The sequence below is a fragment of the Schistocerca nitens genome, chromosome 6, assembly GCF_023898315.1.
Source record: "Schistocerca nitens isolate TAMUIC-IGC-003100 chromosome 6, iqSchNite1.1, whole genome shotgun sequence".
NCBI lineage: Eukaryota > Metazoa > Arthropoda > Insecta > Orthoptera > Acrididae > Schistocerca > Schistocerca nitens.
The window spans coordinates 249,066,826-249,091,632 of NC_064619.1; the positions used below are offsets into that span (position 1 = coordinate 249,066,826).

Here is a 24,807-nt window from a genome sequence, read left to right on the forward strand (position 1 = left end):
ACATCTCAGACTGCGGCTTTGTTGTAAACAGGAGTTTTCTCCTTCTAAGTTTCACCATTCATCACCAAAGGTCAGTTCTGGCTTGACAATCAGGCAGAAAGTTTTCTCTCCAGTTTTCCTCGTGCCCTTCAGCTATATTAGGACCACACACACCTCAGACTGCAACTGTTTTGTAAACAGCTCACAGTGCATGTCAACAGCTTGTTCTGCAAGGCTGTGACCAAGTGCTCCCACTACTGTAACATTCTCAACCTGAGGCACACACTCTTCAAAAGATTCTGCCTTGTCACCCCTATCATTATCATCTCCTTTTCCTATGTTCATGAATGCACTAAGCAGATTCAGAAAGATGTAGGTTGCAGTAGGTACTGGGAGATGAAGAAACTTGCACATGATAGAGTAGCATGGAGAGCTGCATCAAACCAGTCTCAGGCCTGAAGACCACAGCAGCAACAACAACAACATGTTCATCGTGCTTCTGAGGAAATATATGCATCTGTACCATTTCTTCCACAATATTTTTAACATAGTTATCATCATCAACAGCTTCCCATACATTCTCCATAGTATCTGCAATAGCATCATTGTATGCAGTTCTGCTCTGCATACCACAAGAATCAGTGACACATGAACTTCTCTGTACATCTGTCCCAGGTTTCACAGCCTCTTAAACAACACCCATTATCACACATTGGGTTAGGTGCTACTACACTTACATCACCCATGTTGCTATCCACATACTTATTTACTTTAGTACAGCCTTACTCTGTCTGGCACTACAGCTACCTCAGGCTCCACAATACCACATATTGGAGCTGATACTTTTACATTACTCCTTTTAACATTCACAATGTTAGTACCCTGTATATTGCATGAATTCTGAGCGATTTGCACAACACTAGTACCCTGTTCATTGACCATCTTAATTTTCCCACTTAAAAGATCGTCATTTAAACTAGACACAAGCCTGTTCCTCTCTGTTTCAGCTTTCTCCTTCTCCCTCCTCTCTGCTTTCTCTGTTTCCCTTCTTTTCAACCTTTCCAAAATCGTCTTATTTCTCACATCCTTAGGCCCATTTTCAATCCATCAGTGATAGAGCCTTCTCTGTCTCTCCTTCACATACTCCTGAGAATTGAGAAGCACTATTTCCTTCTCCCTCGCCTGAATAGCTTCCAGTCTCTTGGACAAATTTGCACTCTCCACTTGCATCTTATCTACTTTGGCTACTATGATATGGAATTCCTCCTCCATGGTAGCCCTTTGTAACCTGCTCTTGGTGGTACTGACTATCAATCACACACACACACACACACACACACACACACACACACACACACACACAAAGATACTTAAGCATACCACTATCCTGAAACTTCTCACTATTTTACAAGTTTATGTACCAAGCTGTTTTCCTTGCTCAACACCATTGCCCGTTTGAAATGGCCCAGATCAGCACACATTTCCTACCATTCTCAGACTCACCTTTCATAAAAACTCTATTTAATAAATACAACAACACAGCAAAACAAAATCAAATTAGGAGAAGGAGCCTTAACTGAACACTTATGATAACACTTCTTACTGTAACTGTAACTACTCTGCCTGATTGGCTGCTCATAGCTATTACTTACACTTTGGGAATAATGAATATTTCTTGACAGTACTTACCTTTCGCTCCTGAATCACTACATGTAATTACTATCTTATATAATCCTAGACAGTGAGCCACGCCCATTATTCATGACAACATGTATTGCAAAACTAACCTTCCTATTTACATACTTACTGAACACAGTCTGTGACTACCTGCCTCATACTGAGCTTACCAATACTCTTACACATATGGCAAAAAGAAAGCATTGACTCTCCATGATGCCCACAGTAGAGAGAGAGAGAGAGAGAGAGAGAGAGAGAGAGAGAGAACCCCACAGTATGTCGACAAAACTGTAACCGTGCAATAATCAAGTCATCTTCATCTATTGACAGCAAATTTAGGCATTTTTGATCCATCTTCTGTTGCCAAGTGAAGTTGACCTGGGAGTGAAAGGCCACTGGGCTGTGGCAGTAGGGTGCTGGTTGATGGCATCTTAGTAAAATAACATTAACAAGTCAGTCATTTCATTACAAGCCATTCAGCTACACTCTGACACCACAGTATAGCAACAACACCTCTCCGGGTGCATGGCACAGTTGGCGTATACAGTACGGTGACAGTGGACAATTAGCCAGTGGATCATGACATTTGCACCCCCGAATGGTGACTCTTGCAGCCAGCTAGCAGCATGCAACCCAGTTAGGAGTGTGTGCAAGTGACACCAGCAGCACAGACAATGAGCGCAATGCTTGCAGAAAATGCTAAGCACCTGGTGGGAAATGCTGCCTCTATGGTTGGCGGCGTAAGGCACCATGTTCCTTGCTCCATAATACAATGGGAAACAGCTGCCCTGAGGGCAGGAGTTGAGCTGCTAATGGAGTGAGCCTCGACGTGACCCACTAGTGGAGAGGCTCCAAGTCCTAGAAGGTGTGCTTGATGCAGGAAGATGGTGTGTGGTAGTGACTGACTGGGCTTGTGGTGACTGCTTGCTGGTCCATTATGCAGCAGTGCTTGGTGTAGCCCCGTCGTCATTGTAGGTCTGCCAGGCTGTGATGTATTTGCTAAGAAGCCACAGCTATTTTTGCAACTTAGTGACTCATTGTTGTGCCATTACATTGCTTCCAGTCATGTTCCTGACAACATTTCTGTGGTCCGTTGGAGGAGAAATAGTATGGTCTATTCTGTAATACCTCTAATTGCTGTGCTGGGAGGTTCACGAAATCCACGTAGTCAGATTTTCCACCACCTGAAATACAGAACCCAAAGAATCCTCACCCAAAGTAACAGCCCACCCAAATCATTGCACCATACCATTGCCCCCCCCCCCCCCCCCCCCCTCCAAAACTAGATTTTACCAAATATGAAGCATCAGTTTTGACTATCACCTAATGCCCCCAATGGATTCGCTATATTTAATAACTTCTCCACGTTGTTGTTGTGGTCTTCAGTCCTGAGACTGGTTTGATGTAGCTCTCCATGTTACTCTATCCTGTGCAAGCTGCTTCATCTCCCAGTACCTACTGCAACCTACATCCTTCTGTACCTGTTTAGTGTATTCATCTCTTGGTCTCCCTCTGCAATTTTTACCCTCCACGCTGCCCTCCAATACTGAATTGGTGACCCCTTGATGCCTCAGAACATGTCCAACCAACCAATCCCTTCTTCTAGTCAAGTTGTGCCACAAACTTCTCTTCTCCCCAGTCCTATTCAATACCTCCTCATTAGTTACCGTATTTACTCGAATCTAAGCCACACTTTTTTTCCGGTTTTTGTAATCCAAAAGACCACCTGCGGCTTAGAATCGAGTGCAAAGTAAGCGGAAGTCCTGAAAAATGTTGGTAGGTGCTGCCACAATTAACTTCTGCCGTTGAATATATGTAGCGCTACACAGGCATGCTTTGCAGGCACAAAGATAAATACTGGCGCCAAATCCTCTGTGTCAGTAAATAAATTTAAAGAAAAAAAGGTGGAAGACGAGCTTTTTTCTCCGCCCCGAGTTTCGACCACTGCATTTTCATACGTTGTCCAACGAAGTAAATACAAATTCCGTATTGTTCATCTTTGAATGTAGCAGAATTTCAATGTACTACGAAAATCCGACTGGCAAGACTGTTTGGGATGTTTGTCAATATGGCCAACTCTACGTTCTGAATTCTTTCCTACCTGTGAGAAGAGATGAATTGTGAATCACATGCATTATTCTCTTCACCATAAGAATAATATGAATATAAACATTTTGCCATACATTCTTTCTTGTTTGCTGCTATCTCATTTAAATCCTGTAAGCCTAATAAACTACGGTATATGATCTACCCATCTAATCTTCAGCATTCTTCTGTAGCACCAAATTTCAAAAGCTTCTATTCTCTTCTTGTCCAAACCAGTTATCATCCATGTTTCACTTCCATACATGGCTACACTCCATACAAATACTTTCAGAAACAACTTCCTCACACGTAAATCTATACTCAATGTTAACAAATTCATGTTCTTCAGAAATGCTTTCCTTGCCATTGCCGGTCTACATTTTATATCCTCTCTACTTTGACCATCATCAGTTATTTTGCTCCCCAAATAGCAAAACTCCTTTACTACTTAAAGTGTCTCACTTCCTAATCTAATTCCCTCAGCATCACCCGAGTTAATTCGACTATATTCCATTATCCTCATTTTGCTTTTGTTGATGTTCATCTTATATCGTCCTTTCAAGACACTATCCATTCCATTCAACTGCTCTTCTAAGTCTTTTGCTGTCTCTGATAGAATTACAATGTCATCGGCGAACCTCAAAGTTTTTATTTCTTCTCCGTGCATTTTAATACCTACTCCGAATTTTTCTTTTGTTTCCTTCACTGCTTGCTCAATATACAGATTGAATAACATCGGGGATAGGCTACAACCCTGTCTCACTCCCTTCCCAACCACTGCTTCCCTTTCATGTCCCTCGACTCTTATAACTGCCATCTGGTTTCTGTACAAATTGTAAATAGCCTTTCGCTCCCTGTATTTTACCCCTTCCACCTTCAGAATTTGAAAGAGAGTATTCCAGTCAACATTCTCAGAAGGTTTCTCTAAGTCTACAAAGGCTTGAAACATAGGTTTTCCTTTCCTTACTATTTCTTCTAAGATAAGTCGTAGGTCAGTATTGCCTCACATGTTCCAATATTTCTACGGAGTCTAAACTGATCTTCCCCGAGGTCAGCTTCTACCAGTTTTTCCATTCGTCTGTAAAGAATTCGTGTTAGTATTTTGCAGCTGTGACTTATTAAACTGACAGTTCGGTAATTTTCACATCTGTCAACACCTGCTTTCTTTGGGATTGGAATTATTATATTCTTCTTGAAGTCTGAGGGTATTTCCCCTGTCTCATACATCTTGCTAACCAGATGGTAGAGTTTTGTCAGGACTGGCTCTCCCAAGGCTGTTAGTAGTTCCAATGGAATATTGTCTACTCCCGGAGCCTTGTTTCGACTCGGGTCTTTCAGTGCTCTGTCAAACTCTTCACGCAGTATCGTATCTCTCATTTAATCTTCATATACATCCTCTTCCATTTCCATAATATTGTCCTTGAGTACATAACCCTTGTATAGACCCTCTATATATTCCTTCCACCTTTCTGCTTTCCCTTCTTTGCTTAGAACTGGGTTTCCATCTGAGCTCTTGATATTCATACAAGTGGTTCTCTTTTCTCCAAAGGTCTCTTTAATTTTCCTGTAGGCAGTATCTATCTTACCCCTAGTGAGATAATCCTCTACATCCTTACATTTGTCCTCTTGCCATCCCTGCTTAGCCATTTTGCACTTCCTGTCGATCTCATTTTCGAGACATTTGTATTCCTTTTTGCCTGCTTCATTTACTGCATTTTTATATTTTCTCCATTCATCAATTAAATTCAAAATTTCTTCTGTTACCCAAAGATTTCTACTAGCCCTCTTCTTTTTACCTACTTGATCCTCTGCTGTCTTCACTACTTCATCTCTCAAAGCTATCCATTCTTCTTCTACTGTATTTCTTTCCCCCATTTCTGTCAATTGTTCCCTTATGCTCTCCCTGAAACTCTGTCAACCTCTGGTTTAGTCAGTTTATCCAGGTTCCATCTCCTTAAATTCCCACCTTTTTGCAGTTTCTTCAGTTTTAATCTACAGTTCGTAACCAATAGATTGTGGTTAGAGTCCACATCTGCCCCTGGAAATGTCTTTCAATTTAAAACCTGGTTCCTAAATCTCTGTCTTACCATTATATAATCTATCTGAAACCTGTCAGTATCTCCAGGCTTCTTCCATGTATACAACCTTCTTTTATGATTCTTGAACCAAGTGTTAGCTATGATTAAGTTGTGCTCTGTGCAAAATTCTACTAGGCGGCTTCCTCTTTCATTTCTTACCCTCAATCCATATTCACCTACTACGTTTCCTTCTCTCCCTTTTCCTACTCTCAAATTCCAGTCACCCATGACTATTAAATTTTCGTCTCCCTTCACTATCTAAATAATTTCTTTTATTTCATCATACATTTCTTCAATTTCTTCATCATCTGCAGAGCTAGTTGGCGTATAAACTTGTACTACTGTTGCAGGTGTGGGCTTTGTTTCTATCTTGGCCACAATAAGGCGTTCACTATGCTGTTTGTAGTAGCTTGCCTGCACTCCTATTTTTTTATTCATATTTAAACCGACTTCTGCATTACCCCTATTTGATTTAGTATTTATAACCCTGTATTCACCTGACCAAAAGTCTTGTTCCTCCTGCCACCGAACTTCACTAATTCCTATTATATCGAACTTTAACCTATCCATTTCCCTTTTTAAATTTTCTAACCTACCTGCTCAAGTAAGGGATCTGACATTCCACGATCCAATCCGTAGAACGCCAGTTTTCTTTCTCCTGATAACGACGTCCTCTTGAGTAGTCCCCGCCCGGAGATCCGAATGGGGGACTATTTTACCTCCGGAATATTTTACCCAAAAGGACGCCATCATCATTTAACCATACAGTAAAGCTGCATGCCCTCAGGAAAAATTACGGCTTTAGTTTCCCCTTGCTTTCAGCCGTTTGCAGTACCAACACAGCAAGGCCGTTTTGGTTAGTGTTATAAGGCCAGATCAACCATCATCCAGACTGTTGCCCACACATTTGTCTGGCCTCTCAACAGCTACCCCTTTGTTGTGGTTGCACCTACGGTATGGCTATCTGTATCGCTGAAGCACGCAAGCCTCCCCACCAACGGCAAGGTCCATGGTTCTTTGGGGGGGGGGGGGGGTACTTCTCCACACACATAACAAAAATAAAACCTAAATACTACTGTTCGCTCACTAACTTTGGTTTTGTGTGCAGCATATTTTACAGAGGACTCATAACAAAAGTAAAACATTAATGCCACTGCAAAGCGCAAACTGAGGCTCAGTCTCTCAATCTGGGTACCGTGCTGGATTGGTCTCCACAAATTGTCACAGTGACATCACCGCATGTAACCATCGGATGACTACTCAAAGTCTTGCTCTGACCCATCTGAACGCACCATACATGGATGTTTACAATACTCTCCAGTTACACCCAACTTTTATAAAAATTTAATAACCGTACGCTGATACTCCATCTCATGCCACACCACAGTACTGTTAAATATTATTGAAGAAACAGGAACAAATAAAACAATCAAAAACCAGATAAATAAAACAAACTATTAATAGCTTAAAAACCCAGTAATGTACAGAGTCTCGATCTCTCAAAGCAAGTTACATGCCAAAGAAGTATTATATATTCAAAGGGGAAATCTGTTCATCCATTCCATTTTACATAAATAGTTTTATTTTTGTTTGGCATTTAACTGGAAAAATACCATGCAACCATGATAGTACAAATACAATAAATTGTGAAGAGTTGTTAGCAATATGATCCTTAATATTCATTTCCTGAAAACAAAATATTTGTGTTTTATGTGAAAGTATGCTATACTGCAATTTTTGAAGACGTCAGTTTAATTATCACAAGTAAAGTGTATCACATGCACGTATTACAAATACATCTGTCTGAATATAAATGTTTCACTGCATCTCTGCTGTAAGTTTCTGTTTTGACTATCAGAACTGAGGGATAGGGGTAAGTGAGGAGGAAATGATATGATGATTGTTGAAGTGATGGCATGGCTGATGTGTTGACTTTCATGTATGAGGACACAGAGAGAACATTTCAATTAATATTAGCACCATATCAATGTGAACTACAGGAAGACAGTGTAAACTATGCATTGTACTTTCGTTCCTGGATGAACTAAGTTTTTGTGTGTGAAAGGGACACTGACTATTGAAACAATGCATGTGCATGATACGAGATTTGAACATTACGAGGACTGTACTTTAATGTTAATAACCTTTTAACTTTGTCAAGTCACTGAAACTGTTTCTCAAATACCATGGAGTAGAATACTGAATAGGCAACTGTACTTTGTAAATGTGTCAGAGCCACGTGTTTCAAATTGTGGACACTCTGGAACTGCAATCCCACAACATCTATTTCATGACAAATACAGTAACAATATACGAGACACATCATTTCCTGGAACAGGTAGGTGATGAGTCTGGATATGATATTTTCAATGCAGAATCATCAAATACCATCTCGGAACCCTGCAACAAGATAAGGTGCAGTCAGAGTGGACCTTTTTGAAACAGGTTGCTAAACAGACTCAGTCTCTCAGTTGAAAAAGTTGTACACTATATGTTTGCTCTTTTAAAAAATCCTGTTATGCTTTTAGTAATGTCTTCGATCGACAGTATTGTCACATATTGCTGCAACAATACTGACATGCAAATGTAGTATTTGCTTCACATCCTTCCATACAGTTTTTCTATTGATTTTTAAAATTGTAGTCACACATGCTCCTAATCATTAATTGCATTTGCCTTATCCCACATATTCTCCTTTAATAAATAATTTACATTTGGAAGGGGACAGGTTTAGAAATGGCTGTTATACTATGTTAGTGCAAACCATGCTTTGTTCTGATTGGTCGAGAACTTATGCAAACATGTTTTGGGACTTGTTTGTTTTCAATGGTGAGCAGGGGTTGTGCTTATCAGTGCATTGGAAATGGTTTTTTTCCCCACCCTGCATGCTCCATTACATTTTTCGTAATACCACAAATACGTATGTGTGTGTGTGTGTGTGTGTGTGTGTGTGGGCACGCGCGTGTGCATGATGTAGTGTAATTTATGTGTGATGATGACCAAGGGGGCCGCCAAGCTGAATGTCTCCATCAAAAGGATGGATGACCATCAACAGTGTCACATGCCCTTGCTTCATGAGACACTGCAGAGAGGTTTGGCATTTAAACCAGGATATTGGTGCAAAGTGTGGTGATGAGGAACCTTACACCACCACCTCTCCTCCCCTTGCTAGTCATATACTAGCAATGAAAATTTTTCCCACCACCAGGATTCAAACCAGCTTACCCCCGGCCCCGGCTTGAGTGCCACCTCACAAGTATGCGTTAATGACCTCAGCGATGAAGGCAGGTAGTGTATTTTGGAATGACTGAGTGCATTCTGGGTGCATACATACTTATTATTCAATAACATTAGTACAAGGACTATTCCAAAATAAAGGTTTCCAAAGCACTGGGGACACAGAGAAACTGTTTAAGTCGCTGTTGACCACACTGTTGTGATCGGTGGTTCCACTACTCACAAATATACGTGCACGTACGTCGCTCAGGTGCAAAATTTCGTGCAGTCATTTGATTTTTTAATGCAAAAGGTATTAAACTGATTGAAATTCATCACCAATTTTCGAAAGTGTATGGACAGTCTCTCATGAATGTGAAAAATGTTTGCAAGTGGTGTGAAGAGTTTATAGCTGGTTGTACTCGAATTCAGTTGGGCAGTTGCAATGACTGAAGAAATCATGCATAAAGATTGGAGGATCACAATGGATACTCTTTGCAGTTGGGTTCCTGAGAGAGGTGCCTTGGGGCACCATCCACAGGGCTTTAATGGAAAAGTTGAAATATCAGCAGGTGTGTGTAAGGTGGGTACTGCATATGCTGAGAAGAAGAAACAAGCAACAATGAGTTGAGTCTTCCTGTGAATTTCCTCTCCTCTTTGTAGACAAAAATGGACAACTTCTTGGGCTCAATTATCATGGATGATGGAACTTCACATTCCACTTTGCACCAAAACAACAGCCCTGCAAATGGCGGCATCCCTTGTTGCTCAAGCTGCAAAAATTCTAACAAATCCAGTCTGCCAGTAAGCCATGACAGCTGTGTTTGGGGACCAGAATGGGTTACTGTTGGTCAGCTTGCTGTCTGCTGGGTCATCTCTAGATGCTGACAGGTATTGTGAAACATTGGAAAAACTCAGAAGGCAATTAAAAATGGAGAACAGAGATGATGAGTAAATGCAGAAGCATTCTCCATGACAGCACCCACCCATGTGGTGTTTTTCAAACCATCAATATCCTGAAAACCTTTCATATGAATGTCATCACCTGCCCACCACACAGTCCAGACTTGGCACCAAGTGACTACCACCTGTTACCTACATGTAAGGAACATTTGTCTATATGGTGGTTCTGGTGCAACAATGAGGTGAAAGGTTAGGTTCGACACTTCCTGAAGGACATGGCAGTGAGCAGTATGACACAGACACCGTAAAACTGCCACAGTGCCTACAAAAAAGGATTGACTGAAATGGGGATATGTGAAAAAATAAAGCATTCTTCAATATTTAAAGTGATATAAATATTATAGGGAATAAATGTTTATCTAAAAATATGGGAAATCTTACTTCTTGTTGTTCTCATACTATGTATTTGGGGGAGGGGGGACTGTAATGTCAGAGAATAATGCATATTTAATTTTCTTGATACTGCTTTTTGCATGCAAGAATAAGGGCACAGTGTGCAACTTTATTGATTTTGAGTTCAACAGTAAGTATAACTTCATTCTTTTTACTTCAGAATCCTACTTGTGGAATTAATCACCCTTGACTAAAACACCTAAGTTTATTCAGTGTAGAATAATGAGATTAGGTCACCACTTAAGGCATCGATCGAATTTCAGGCTGCTTTTTTAAACAGATATTTATTTTTGGTGGATTTGCATGTTATGGCATTCAATCTCACTGCAACGAATGACAGACTTATTTGATCCGGATTTTTTTATCGCTAAGAGGTCTACTAAGTTATGCAAACATTTACACTTCATACTGACTCATGAACTAAATTCTCAAAATAACTATTACAAATAATAATTGACTTCCTTCAAATTTAACAGTTAGGAAGCAAAGAATCACATCTTATGTCCGCATTGAGTTGTATGAAGATCATCTTGCTGGCTATTGAAAGGAGATATATACATGGTTCAGAATTAAAGTGATCTAACTCCTTGAAAGTCAATTTTGAGAGAAAGGTCTGAGACAGACCACTTGAATTAATTAACCATACGATTCAAATAATTTCAAAGTTCATGTATGTGTGGTACATGTTTATATGCACTGTTATGATATAGTATACCAACTGCCTCATTATAGTTATTGGTTGGAAGGTTACAATTTAATGCTGTGTGAGACCTGGTTCACTTGAAGCCTTAAACTTTTGGGAAAGTATATGGCGTAAGATTTATTACTGACATTAGTTTTAAATCACAGTACAGTACAGATCTGTTTCATATTACATTAACACAGAAACCTTTCATATTCTCAGTTTTTGTAAGCGTTATGCTTAGAAAGTCTGTAGTATTATTACACTTGTAACAACTGCATATTAAAGTACTTCTTAATATTCTAGTCACAAACAATGTTACCGGCACCCTCATTCTCTGAAGTTTTATCACTGGAGCATATGTTCAGCTGTACCAAAATGTATTTGAAGTTTGTTAGAGTCTGCTAAGGTCTTTCTTGCCCTTTCTTTCCAGTTTAAGCTCTCAAAAGGAAGTACAGAGTTTTTTGAAAGTTTATTTAAATTTAATTATCAAGTGTGAGCCTTTTTCAAATCTCAGCTGCATTGTATTTATCCAGTTGACAGGCTGTCATGAGTTCTCTTTCTTCTTAGTTATAGAGCTTTCCAGACTTTTGGTGCACAAATACTCATTTCTGGACATTTAAAGAACTAAGACTTCAGACTTATTCCTCTTGGCTGATTTTATAATTTTGATTGAGGTGTTTGGCACGTAAATGTATTGTTTTTCTTTGCTAGTTTTTCTTATTATTACACTAAAAGTCAGTATCATTTAGCAAGAATCAATGTTCAGACATTATGAATCACAAATCTATAGTCTTTATTTTCAGATCATAAATGTGAGCTAGTTTTAATAGTGTAAGGTTCAGTTTGATGTGTTCATTTTGTCCAGTGTATGAGTCTGAAACAAGAACTGCATGCTTCAAGTTTCTCAAGTTTTCTCTTGCCGACCAAAGTGGTGCAGGGGCAACCCGGTATTTGTATTTCGAAGGGTGGTGATTGCTGATGCAAGATGCACCATGTACTTATAAGAATCAAGAACAAGGAGATTGTGGATATAGTTGACTATAGCTCTGGGAACAATTGACAATATTTATGGGGGAAAGAGTTCTAATGCAATCTGGTGGTTGAAAATTTCACTATTGACATGATTCATGTGTTTACAACACAATGATAGATTGTACTCAAAAACAGTAAAATTTCCTTCTCCCTTACCCTTCCTCCTCCTGCCCCCCCCCCCCCCCCCCCCACTGTGTGTGTGTGTGTGTGTGTGTGTGTGTGTGTGTGTGTGTGTGTGTGTGTGTGTTCCTTTAGTTAATTGCATTGTGCACCTAGGGGATTTCCATGAATAACAAATACCAATCCAGTGGGGTAACTCACAGTTATAGCTATTTTATTACTTTACACATAGAGTTCATTTCAGGGAGAAACTATCAACAATATGTGAAGTATTGGAGACTTGAGAATCTTGGAGAGAGAGGTCTGCTTCTTAAACAGCTTGCTGTATGTGGTTCCACAATGGTCTGAAACCAGGGAGTTGAATGAAGCTTAAGCTGCAGATAACTACTACCTATGCTGCATGGTGTTATCTCCCCAACACCAGAGACCTCTGAAACAAAATCCAAAAACCAACACACAGTATCTGCTCCACATCAATTTAGGTCTATTAATTGAACACATAAATTAAAGAATTAATAGCAACATGGTTAATTACTTCCAACACACATTGAATTATAGAGTACTGTAACACCATATGTCAAAGTGCTTGCGACGTATTTCATATCTCTGTTATTCTGTACAACCAGAGATGCATCAGCATTAGGAATGGTAAGTGTAATTTTCAGTAAAAGTAATGATTAGTAATTTGTCTGGAAAATCAAAAATTCATATGGAAATTGATTTTACGTGCAAAGTCAAGAAATTCTGATAGATTCTGTCGGAACTTGCAGCTGCTTATTGACTGAAACAAATGTATAGAATCATTTGTTACAAATCACTTTGTGAGACTCTACTTTGGAAAACAGTTGTGGTGGCACCACAGAAGGGAAGGCAAAGCAGTGCATTGAGTTAACAACATTGGGACAACAGAATTGCTTTGTTTTTAGGGAGAATGTAGAACGTCTTTTTCAACAACTCATCAGCAAAATGTTCAAGGCTGGATGGATTTTCATGCAGATTGTAGTAAATTGTGCAACCTGGCAAACACCAGGAATTGGCCTTGTCACAGAAGCTGCCGACACACCTCCCTCTACACCCTGCCTGTGCATGTTGGATCGCCCATAAGTCCGGTTTCAAAGTGCACCACCATGTTCTGGGAATATGAAATTACTGCAATGAAGTCTGCTGTTTTAGTGGTTGCATGGCACTAGGCATCCAAAAATTTGCAAATCTTTGCAGTGCATTGTAAATTGTGACTTTTGACTGACGGCTGTCAGCAAAACTTAAAGAAAAACTATTAATAAACATAAATGTAAAGGTCACGTGAAAATGGAAATATATTTAGAAGAGATCAGAAGTGTTTTGTGAAGGTTTTAACCTATGCACAGTTCCCAAATAGAAGATAAAAATGCCTAAAAAGTATTTTCACTGTCTGTTTTAGGCTTTGTGTTTTGCCAATCCAAGTAGGGTATATGAATATTCTGATGGCAGCATAATGGTACATGAATATCTTAAATATGGCAGCGTTCTGAACTTCATAACAGAGGCAAGGAAGGGAAATGTAAGTATAAAAGCTCTAACAAGCTAAATTTTCTTTGTTTCTAATCAGATTTTTGTCATATCTTTAAACTGTTTTCCAGATTAAACGTATATATTTTTTGCTGGACAAATTTTTGTGAAAAAGTAAATTCTTTAGTCAATTTTTTTCGTTTTCCTTGCACTAGTGTTGTTAACTTTACAAAATCATTTTAAATGAACAAGTTAATTGCATTTACAAACAATGTAAAATCTGGGATGGAATAGTGACAGTATTATGAAAAGGATAGTTGCTACTCACCATAGAGCAGAAATTTTGATCACAGATAGTCACAGCAAAAAGACTCAGAAAGTAAGCTTTTGCCCAGCAAGGTCTGCATGGAAAATAGATAACATATGCGCACATGCCTCCCCCCACCCCGCCCCACCCCACGCACACACACACACACACACACACACACACACACACACACACACACACACACACACGTGCATGCACTCGCAAACGCGACTTACACATACAAATACACAACCACACCCACACACCCATGACCACAGTCTCTGTCTGCCGAGGCCAGACAGTGGTTTTTTGTGTGTGTGTGTTTTTCTGATGAAGGCCTCATTGGCCGAAAGCTTACTTACTGATGCTCTTTTTGTTGTGCCTATCTGTAGCTCAGCATCTCCGCTTAATTGTGAATAGCAAGTTTTCTTTTTGTAATATTTTCATAAGTATATTTACATTATTTAAGAATTTTATTCAATTGTCTGAATCTAATAGTCATTCAAAAATATTTCTGTATGACCCAAGAGGAAAGGGGACTCCAGAGAAAGTTGCCTACACTTGCTTTGCAAGGTTATCCCATTAATTAATTTTGGTTTATCTAGTGTTATGGAGAATGATTGCTCTTCAGTCTTGTTTGTGGAAGAGACTAAATCACCACTTTTATGTGTTAGGTGCAAAATATGTAATGTGTATTCAGATGTAACAAACTGTGTAAGTTAGTAGACTGCAGTTATGTTGACTTGGTGGGTCTTTGCAGAAGTAGTACACTACAAAAGAGGGACCTCATATTTTGCTAAAAAGTTAAGCTGCCATTTTCCAACTGTAATAATAATTATTTGTGTAAATGGAACTACTATTTCAGTACTGTAAAAGAAACAGAGAGCTTTGGAAGATGTACTCAAGTGGGAATGTCCTCTTTAATGTTTCACTATTTCTCAGTGAAATGACTAGCAACCCTCCTGTGTGTCTATCCTAACATCCAACTCTCCTTTCCCTTCTTGAGAAACACAAATCCTTACCTGTGATTTATTTGAAATGGCTGCTGATTAAGACACTTGTGATAATGAATTTTCTGAATCTCTTAAAAGTTATTAAATGATGATGAAATAATATTCTGTTTCAATACCAAAAGATGATTACATAATAATCTAATTGTCTGCAACAATCAAGTAGTAAATCACTTTTCAAAAACGTTAATGCCACTGTTCCTTTTGATAATTCTTTTGCAGAGAGCCGTGAATGAGAATGTGGTATTTTGTTTCATGTGTAAAATCATAGAAGCAATACGAAGTTTACACAGCTGTGAAATAATACACGGTGACTTGAAGCCTGACAATATCATGGTCAGATCTGTGTAAGTATTTGATTATTGACATCTACCATTTTACTTTCATTTCAAATAAAGTTTGTACTACATGAAATGTTCTTGCCTTTCTACTGAACAGGAATAAATGAAATTGCCATACTTGTGTTGTGACAAAAATGCCACCTATTATGAATACAGGCAAATATATATTCAAGGAATCATAGAAAGTAACTGAGCATCTGTTGACAGTTGGTGTGACTAACATTCTTTTCACTTGCTGAGAAAAACTAGGTTGCAAGATGATTATTTGTTTGTACTATGAAATAAACCTAACTCTCTTGAAAATTAATACTATAAGCCTAGGATTTGAGTGTAATAAAGTTTTAGTATTATAGAGAGATGTGAAGAGTTTTGCAGTGTTACATTTGCATGTTTCCCACTTCTTTATTTATTTATTTACACATCAAGTTCTGTAGTACCAAATTCAGGAGCAAATCTCCGAGGTCACAGAACATGTCAGTACATGAAATTACAACATAAAAGTAATAACAGATAAAAATAAATGTTTATGAACCTGAAGTTTAAGTAAAAGTAATCAAAAATACAACAAGAATCCGCTTAATTTTTCAAGGAATTCCACAACATAATAAAAGGAGTGACCCCTGAGGAAACTCCTCAGTTTCGATTTGAAAGCGAGTGGATTACTACTAAGATTTTTTAATTTGAGGGGTAGCTTCTTGAAAATGGATACAGCAGTATGCTGCACACCTTTCTGCACAATAGTCAAGGAAGTCCGATCCAAATGCAGGGTTGATTTGTGTCGAGTATTAACTGAGTGAAAGCTGACTATTCTTGGAACTACGCTAATATTGTTAACAAGAAATGACAGTAAGGAATATATATACAGAGGGAAACATTCCACGTGGGGAAAATATATATATATATATATATATATATATATATATATATATATATATATATATATATATATATATATATATATAAAAAGAAAGATGATGAGACTTACCAAACAAAAGCGCTGGCAGGTCGATAGACACACAAACAAACACAAATATACACACAAAATTCAAGCTTTCGCAACAAACTGTTGCCTCATCAGGAAAGAGGGAAGGAGAGGGAAAGACGAAAGGAGGTGGGTTTTAAGGGAGAGGGTAAGGAGTCATTCCAATCCCGGGAGCGGAAAGACTTACCTTAGGGGGAAAAAAGGACAGGTATACACTCGCACACACACACATATCCATCCACACATACAGACACAAGCAGACATATTGTCTGTATGTGTGGATGGATATGTGTGTGTGTGCGAGTGTATACCTGTCCTTTTTTCCCCCTAAGGTAAGTCTTTCCGCTCCCGGGATTGGAATGACTCCTTACCCTCTCCCTTAAAACCCACCTCCTTTCGTCTTTCCCTCTCCTTCCCTCTTTCCTGATGAGGCAACAGTTTGTTGCGAAAGCTTGAATTTTGTGTGTATATTTGTGTTTGTTTGTGTGTCTATCGACCTGCCAGCGCTTTTGTTTGGTAAGTCTCATCATCTTTCTTTTTAGATATATTTTTTCCACGTGGAATGTTTCCCTCTGTTATATATATATATATATATATATATATATATATATATATATATATATATATATATATATATAATTCTTTTGCAGAGAGCCGTGAATGAGAATGTGGTATTTTGTTTTGTGTGTAAAATCATAGAAGCAATACGAAGTTTACACAGCTGTGAAATAATACATGGTGACTTGAAGCCTGACAATATCATGGTCAGATCTGTGTAAGTAAAGATGATGTGACTTACCAAATGAAAGTGCTGGCAGGTCGACAGACACACAAACGAACACAAACATACCCACAAAATTCAGCTTTCGCAACAAACTGTTGCCTCATCAGGAAAGAGGGAAGGAGAGGGAAAGACGAAAGAATGTGGGTTTTAAGGGAGAGGGTAAGGAGTCATTCCAATCCCGGGAGCGGAAAGACTTACCTTAGGGGGAAAAAAGGACAGGTATACACTCGCACACACACACATATCCATCCACACATACAGACACAAGCAGACATATTTAAAGACAAAGAGTTTGGGCAGAGATGTCAGTCGAGGTGGAAGAGTAAAGGCAAAGAAGTTGTTGAGAGACAGGTGAGGTATGAGTGGCGGCAACTTGAAATTAGCGGAGATTGAGGCCTGGCGGATAACGAGAAGAGAGGATATACTGAAGGGCAAGTTCCCATCTCCGGAGTTCGGATAGGTTGGTGTTGGTGGGAAGTATCCAGATAACCCGGACGGTATAACACTGTGCCAAGATGTGCTGGCTGTGCACCAAGGCATGTTTAGCCACAGGGTGATCCTCATTACCAACAAACACTGTCTGCCTGTGTCCATTCATGCGAATGGACAGTTTGTTGCTGGTCATTCCCACATAGAATGCATCACAGTGTAGGCAGGTCAGTTGGTAAATCACGTGGGTGCTTTCACACGTGGCTCTGCCTTTGATCGTGTACACCTTCCGGGTTACAGGACTGGAGTAGGTGGTGGTGGGAGGGTGCATGGGACAGGTTTTGCACCGGGGGCGGTTACAAGGATAGGAGCCAGAGGGTAGGGAAGGTGGTTTGGGGATTTCATAGGGATGAACTAACAGGTTACGAAGGTTAGGTGGACGGCGGAAAGACACTCTTGGCGGAGTGGGGAGGATTTCATGAAGGATGGATCTCATTTCAAGGCAGGATTTGAGGAAGTCGTATCCCTGCTGGAGAGCCACATTCAGAGTCTGGTCCAGTCCTGGAAAGTATCCTGTCACAAGTGGGGCACTTTTGTGGTTCTTCTGTGGGCGATTCTGGGTTTGAGGGGATGAGGAAGTGGCTCTGGTTATTTGCTTCTGTACCAGGCCGGGAGGGTAGTTGCGGGATGCGAAAGCTGTTGTCAGGTTGTTGGTGTAATGTTTCAGGGATTCCGGACTGGAGCAGATTCGTTTGCCACGAAGACCTAGGCTGTAGGGAAGGGATCGTTTGATGTGGAATGGGTGGCAGCTGTCATAATGGAGGTACTGTTGCTTGTTGGTGGGTTTGATGTGGACGGACGTGTGAAGTTGGCCATTGGACAGGTGGAGGTCAACGTCAAGGAAAGTGGCATGGGATTTGGAGTAGGACCAGGTGAATCTGATGGAACCAAAGGAGTTGAGGTTGGAGAGGAAATTCTGGAGTTCTTCTTCACTGTGAGTCCAGATCATGAAGATGTCATCAATAAATCTGTACCAAACTTTGGGTTGGCAGACCTGGGTAACCAAGAAGGCTTCCTCTAAGCGACCCATGAATAGGTTGGCGTACGAGGGGGCCATCCTGGTACCCATGGCTGTTCCCTTTAATTGTTGGTATGTCTGGCCTTCAAAAGTGAAGAAGTTGTGGGTCAGGATGAAGCTGGCTAAGGTAATGAGGAAAGAGGTTTTAGGTAGGGTGGCAGGTGATCGGCGTGAAAGGAAATGCTCCATCGCAGCGAGGCCCTGGACGTGCGGAATATTTTTGTATAAGGAAGTGGCATCAATGGTTACAAGGATGGTTTCCGGGGGTAACGGATTGGGTAGGGATTCCAGGCGTTCAAGGAAGTGGTTGGTGTCTTTGATGAAGAATGGGAGACTGCATGTAATAGGTTGAAGGTGTTGATCTACGTAGGCAGAGATACGTTCTGTGGGGGCTTGGTAACCAGCAACAATGGGGCGGCCGGGATGATTGGGTTTGTGGATTTTAGGAAGAAGGTAGGGGTGCGGGGTGTCGGTGGGGTCAGGAGGTTGATTGAGTCAGGTGAAAGGTTTTGCAGGGGGCCTAAGGTTCTGAGTATTCCTTGAAGCTCCGCCTGGACATCGGGAATGGGGTTACCTTGGCAAACTTTGTATGTGGTGTTGTCTGAAAGCTGACGCAGTCCCTCAGCCACGTACTCCCGACGATCAAGTACCACGGTCGTGGAACCCTTGTCCGCCGGAAGAATGACGATGGATCGGTCAGCCTTCAGATCACAGATAGCCTGGGCTTCAGCAGTGGTGATGTTGGGAGTAGGGTTAAGGTTTTTTAAGAAGGATTGAGATGCAAGGCTGGAAGTCAGAAATTCCTGGAAGGTTTGGAGAGGGTGATTTTGAGGAAGAGGAGGTGGGTCCCGCTGCGACGGAGGACAGAACTGTTCCAGGCAGGGTTCAATTTGGATGGTGTCTTGGGGAGTTGGATCATTAGGAGTAGGATTAGGATCATTTTTCTTCGTGGCAAAGTGATATTTCCAGCAGAGAGTACGAGTGTAGGACAGTAAATCTTTGACGAGGGCTGTTTGGTTGAATCTGGGAGTGGGGCTGAAGGTAAGGCCTTTGGATAGGACAGAGGTTTCGGATTGGGAGAGAGGTTTGGAGGAAAGGTTAACTACTGAATTAGGGTGTTGTGGTTCCAGATTGTGTTTATTGGAATTTTGAGGTTTTGGAGGGAGTGGAGCTGGAAGTGGGAGATTGAGTAGATGGGAGAGACTGGGTTTGTGTGCAATGAGAGGAGGTTGAGGTTTGCTGGAAAGTTTGTGAAGGGTGAGGAGTTGCCTTTCCGGAGGTGGGAAACCAGGAGATTGGATAGTTTTTTGAGGTGGAGGGTGGCATGCTGTTCTAATTTACGGTTGGACTGTAGGAGGATGCTCTGAACAGCTGGTGTGGATGTGGGAGAGGAAAGATTAAGGACTTTTATTAAGGATAGGAGTTGACGGGTGTGTTCATTGGCTGAGTTGATGTGTAGGTGAAGGATTAGGTGGGTGAGGGCAATGGATTGTTCGTTTTGGAACTGGTATAGGGACTGATGGAAAGAGGGGATGCAGCCAGAGATGGGAACTTTAAGTGTGAGGCCTTTGGGGGTAATGCCAAATGTCAGACAAGCCTGAGAAAATAGAATATGGGAGCGTAATCTGGCTAGGGCGAAGGCATCTTTGCGGAGGGAATGTAAATAAAACTTAATGGGGTCGTTGTGGGGGTGTTGTGAGGGTGACATGGTATTAGAAGGTGGAAAGTGTAAAACGAGGCTGAAATGAAAATGAAAATAAAAATATATGGGGAGAGATAAAGGTGAACTGGAAAGCAACTGGAGATCTGGTGTGAAAAAAGGCGAGAAGGTGTTGGTTACAGCTGGGCTATGTTAGACTTGGGTTGGTAGACAACGATGTGCACAAAGGTTAGGTGGTTGTGTTGCCGCCAAAACACGTTAAAGGACAGAGAAATTCGAGAAAATTTAGAAAAACTGTGTGTAATATATTAAAAGGAGTGGTTTTGTGGTGGCAGATTATGAAAACGAGGCTAACAAATGTCTGACGAAGAAATAATGACGTTAAAACCTGTGGGAAGCGGATAAAAATTATCAGTGATGTGTGAAAAACGGAAATGGAAATAAAGCGAAAGTTATTAGAACTAGACGAAATGGTTGTTTAAAAGGTGAAAGGAACTGTTTGTGAACCAGAAATGGTGGATTTTATAGCGGCGGTAGTGTTGAAAGCGGCAAAAAAAATTTTTTTTTGTTATGATTTGGAAGTGGGTTACGTATTATTTGAGTATATATAGGCGGGATAAAATTGTATAGCAGATTACGGTAAAAAGGAGAAGGTGAATACAAAGTGAAACTACTGGCAAAAACAGAAAGAGAAAATAAGATGACAGAAAAGATTTCGAAATGCAACAGTGACAATAACAAACGTAATTGTTGGGTTCAAATTACTGATATCAATATAATAGAGGGAAACATTCTACGTGGGAAAAATATATCTAAAAACAAAGATGATGTGACTTACCGAACGAAAGCGCTGGCAGGTCGATAGACACACAAACAAACACAAACACACACACAAAATTCAAGCTTTCGCAACAAACTGTTGCCTCATCAGGAAAGAGGGAAGGAGAGGGAAAGACGAAAGGATGTGGGTTTTAAGGGAGAGGGTAAGGAGTCATTCCAATCCCGGGAGCGGAAAGACACCTTAGGGGGAAAAAGGGACGGGTATACACTCGCACACACACACATATCCATCCACACATATACAGACACAAGCAGACATCTCACAAGCAGACATATTTAAAGACAAAGAGTTTGGGCAGAGATGTCAGTCGAGGCAGAAGTGCAGAGGCAAAGATGTTGTTGAATGACAGGTGAGGTATGAGTGGCGGCAACTTGAAATTAGCGGAGATTGAGGCCTGGTGGGTAACGGGAAGAGAGGATATATTGAAGAGCAAGTTCCCATCTCCGGAGTTCGGATAGGTTGGTGTTGGTGGGAAGTATCCAGATAACCCGGACGGTGTAACACTGTGCCAAGATGTGCTGGCCGTGCACCAAGGCATGTTTAGCCACAGGGTGATCCTCATTACCAACAAACACTGTCTGCCTGTGTCCATTCATGCGAATGGACAGTTTGTTGCTGGTCATTCCCACATAGAATGCATCACAGTGTAGGCAGGTCATTTGGTAAATCACGTGGGTGCTTTCACACGTGGCTCTGCCTTTGATCGTGTACACCTTCCGGGTTACAGGACTGGAGTAGGCGGTGGTGGGAGGGTGCATGGGACAGGTTTTACACCGGGGGCAGTTACAAGGATAGGAGCCAGAGGGTAGGGAAGGTGGTTTGGGGATTTCATAGGGATGAACTAAGAGGTTACGAACGTTAGGTGGACGGCGGAAAGACACTCTTGGTGGAGTGGGGAGGATTTCATGAAGGATGGATCTCATTTCAGGGCAGGATTTGAGGAAGTCGTATCCCTGCTGGAGAGCCACATTCAGAGTCTGGTCCAGTCCCGGAAAGTATCCTGTCACAAGTGGGGCACTTTTGTGGTTCTTCTGTGGGGGATTCTGGGTTCGAGGTGATGAGGAAGTGGCTCTGGTTATTTGCTTCTGTACCAGGTCGGGAGGGTAGTTGCGAGATGCGAAAGCTGGTGTCAGGTTGTGGGTGTAATGGTTCAGGGATTCCGGACTGGAGCAGATTCGTTTGCCACGAAGACCTAGGCTGTAGGGAAGGAACTGTTTGATGTGGAATGGGTGGCAGCTGTCATAATGGAGGTACTGTTGCTTGTTGGTGGGTTTGATGTGGACGGACGTGTGAAGCTGGCCATTGGACAGGTGGAGGTCAACGTCAAGGAAAGTGGCATGGGATTTGGAGTAGGACCAGGTGAATCTGATGGAACCAAAGGAGTTGAGGTTGGAGAGGAAATTCTGGAGTTCTTCTTCACTGTGAGTCCAGATCATGAAGATGTCATCCTCTCATTGCACACAAACCCAGTCTCTCCCATCCACTCAATCTCCCACTTCCAGCTCCACTCCCTCCAAAACCTCAAAATTCCAATAAACACAATCTGGAACCACAACACCCTAATTCAGTAGTTAACCTTTCCTCCAAACCTCTCTCCCAATCCGAAACCTCTGTCCTATCCAAAGGCCTTACCTTCAGCCCCACTCCCAGATTCAACCAAATAGCCCTCGTCAAAGATTTGCTGTCCTACACTCGTACTCTCTGCTGGAAATATCACTTTGCCACGAAGAAAAATGATCGTAATCCTACTCCTAATGATCCAACTCCCCAAGACACCATCCAAATTGAACCCTGCCTGGAACAGTTCCGTCCTCCGTCGCAGCGGGACCCACCTCATCTTCCTCAAAATCACCCTCTCCAAACCTTCCAGGAATTTCTGACTTCCAGCCTTGCATCTCAATCCTTCTTAAAAAACCTTAATCCTACTCCCAACATCACCACTGCTGAAGCCCAGGCTATCTGTGATCTGAAGGCTGACCGATCCATCGTCATTCTTCCGGCGGACAAGGGTTCCACGACCGTGGTACTTGATCGTCGGGAGTACGTGGCTGAGGGACTGCGTCAGCTTTCAGACAACACCACATACAAAGTTTGCCCCCTTCAACCCATTACATGCAGTCTCCCATCCTTCATCAAAGACACCAACCACTTTCTCGAACGCCTGGAATCCTTACCCAATATGTTACCCCCGGAAACCATCCGTGTGTAACCATTGATGCCACTTCCTTATACACAAATATTCCGCACGTCCAGGGCCTTGCTGCGATGGAGCATTTCCTTTCACGCCGATCACCTGCCACCCTACCTAAAACCTTTTTCCTCATCACCTTAGCCACCTTCATCCTGACCCACAACTTTTTCACTTTTGAAGGCCAGACATACCAACAATTAAAGGGAACAGCCATGGGTACCAGGATGGCCCCCTCGTACGCCAACCTATTCATGGGTCGCTTAGAGGAAGCCTTCTTGCTTACCCAGGCCTGCCAACCCAAAGTTTGGTACAGATTTATTGATGACATCTTCATGATCTGGACTCACAGTGAAGAAGAACTCCAGAATTTCCTCTCCAACCTCAACTCCTTTGGTTCCATCAGATTCACCTACTCCAAATCCCATGCCACTTTCCTTGACGTTGACCTCCACCTGTCCAATGGCCAGCTTCACACGTCCGTCCACATCAAACCCACCAACAAGCAACAGTACCTCCATTACGACAGCTGCCACCCATTCCACATCAAACGGTCCCTTCCCTACAGCCTAGGTCTTCGTGGCAAACGAATCTGCTCCAGTCCGGAATCCCTGAAACATTACACCAACAACCTGACAACAGCTTTCGCATCCCGCAACTACCCTTCGGACCTGGTACAGAAGCAAATAACCAGAGCCACTTCCTCATCCTCTCAAACCCAGAACCTCCCACAGAAGAACCACAAAAGTGCCCCACTTGTGACAGGATACTTTCCGGGACTGGATCAGATTCTGAATGTGGCTCTCCAGCAGGGTTACGACTTCCTCAAATCCTGCCCTGAAATGAGATCCATCCTTCACGAAATCCTCCCCACTCCACCAAGAGTGTCTTTCCGCCGTCCACCTAACGTTCGTAACCTCTTAGTTCATCCCTATGAAATCCCCAAACCACCTTCCCTACCCTCTGGCTCCTACCCTTGTAACCGCCCCCGGTGTAAAACCTGTCCCATGCACCCTCCCACCACCACCTACTCCAGTCCTGTAACCCGGAAGGTGTACACGATCAAAGGCAGAGCCACTTGTGAAAGCACCCACGTGATCTGCCAACTGACCTGCCTACACTGTGACGCATTCTATGTGGGAATGACCAGCAACAAACTGTCCATTCGCATGAATGGACACAGGCAGACAGTGTTTGTTGGTAATGAGGATCACCCTGTGGCTAAACATGCCTTGGTGCACGTCTAGCACATCTTGGCACAGTGTTACACCGTCCGGGTTATCTGGATACCTCCCACTAACACCAACCTGTCCGAGCTCCGGAGATGGGAACTTGCTCTTCAGTATATCCTCTCTTCCCGTTATCCACCAGGCCTCAATCTCCACTAATTTCAAGTTGCCGCCACTCACACCTCACCTGTCATTCAACAACATCTTTGCCTCTTCACTTCTGCCTCGACTGACATCTCTGC

The 24,807-nt window shown here is 41.8% G+C and overlaps 1 protein-coding gene across 4 annotated transcripts in view; it reads left to right on the plus strand.

Annotated features, from left to right (window-relative positions):
* Window positions 1-24,807, plus strand: part of LOC126262995 (mitotic checkpoint serine/threonine-protein kinase BUB1-like) — a 245,335-nt gene that overhangs the window by 184,100 nt on the left and 36,428 nt on the right. For all 4 annotated transcript variants that reach the window (XM_049959949.1, XM_049959951.1, XM_049959950.1 and 1 more), the window contains exons 15-16: window positions 13,649-13,768; window positions 15,256-15,380. In XM_049959949.1, coding sequence (XP_049815906.1) covers window positions 13,649-13,768; window positions 15,256-15,380 — 245 coding nt within the window. The remainder of the gene's footprint in view (window positions 1-13,648; window positions 13,769-15,255; window positions 15,381-24,807) is intronic.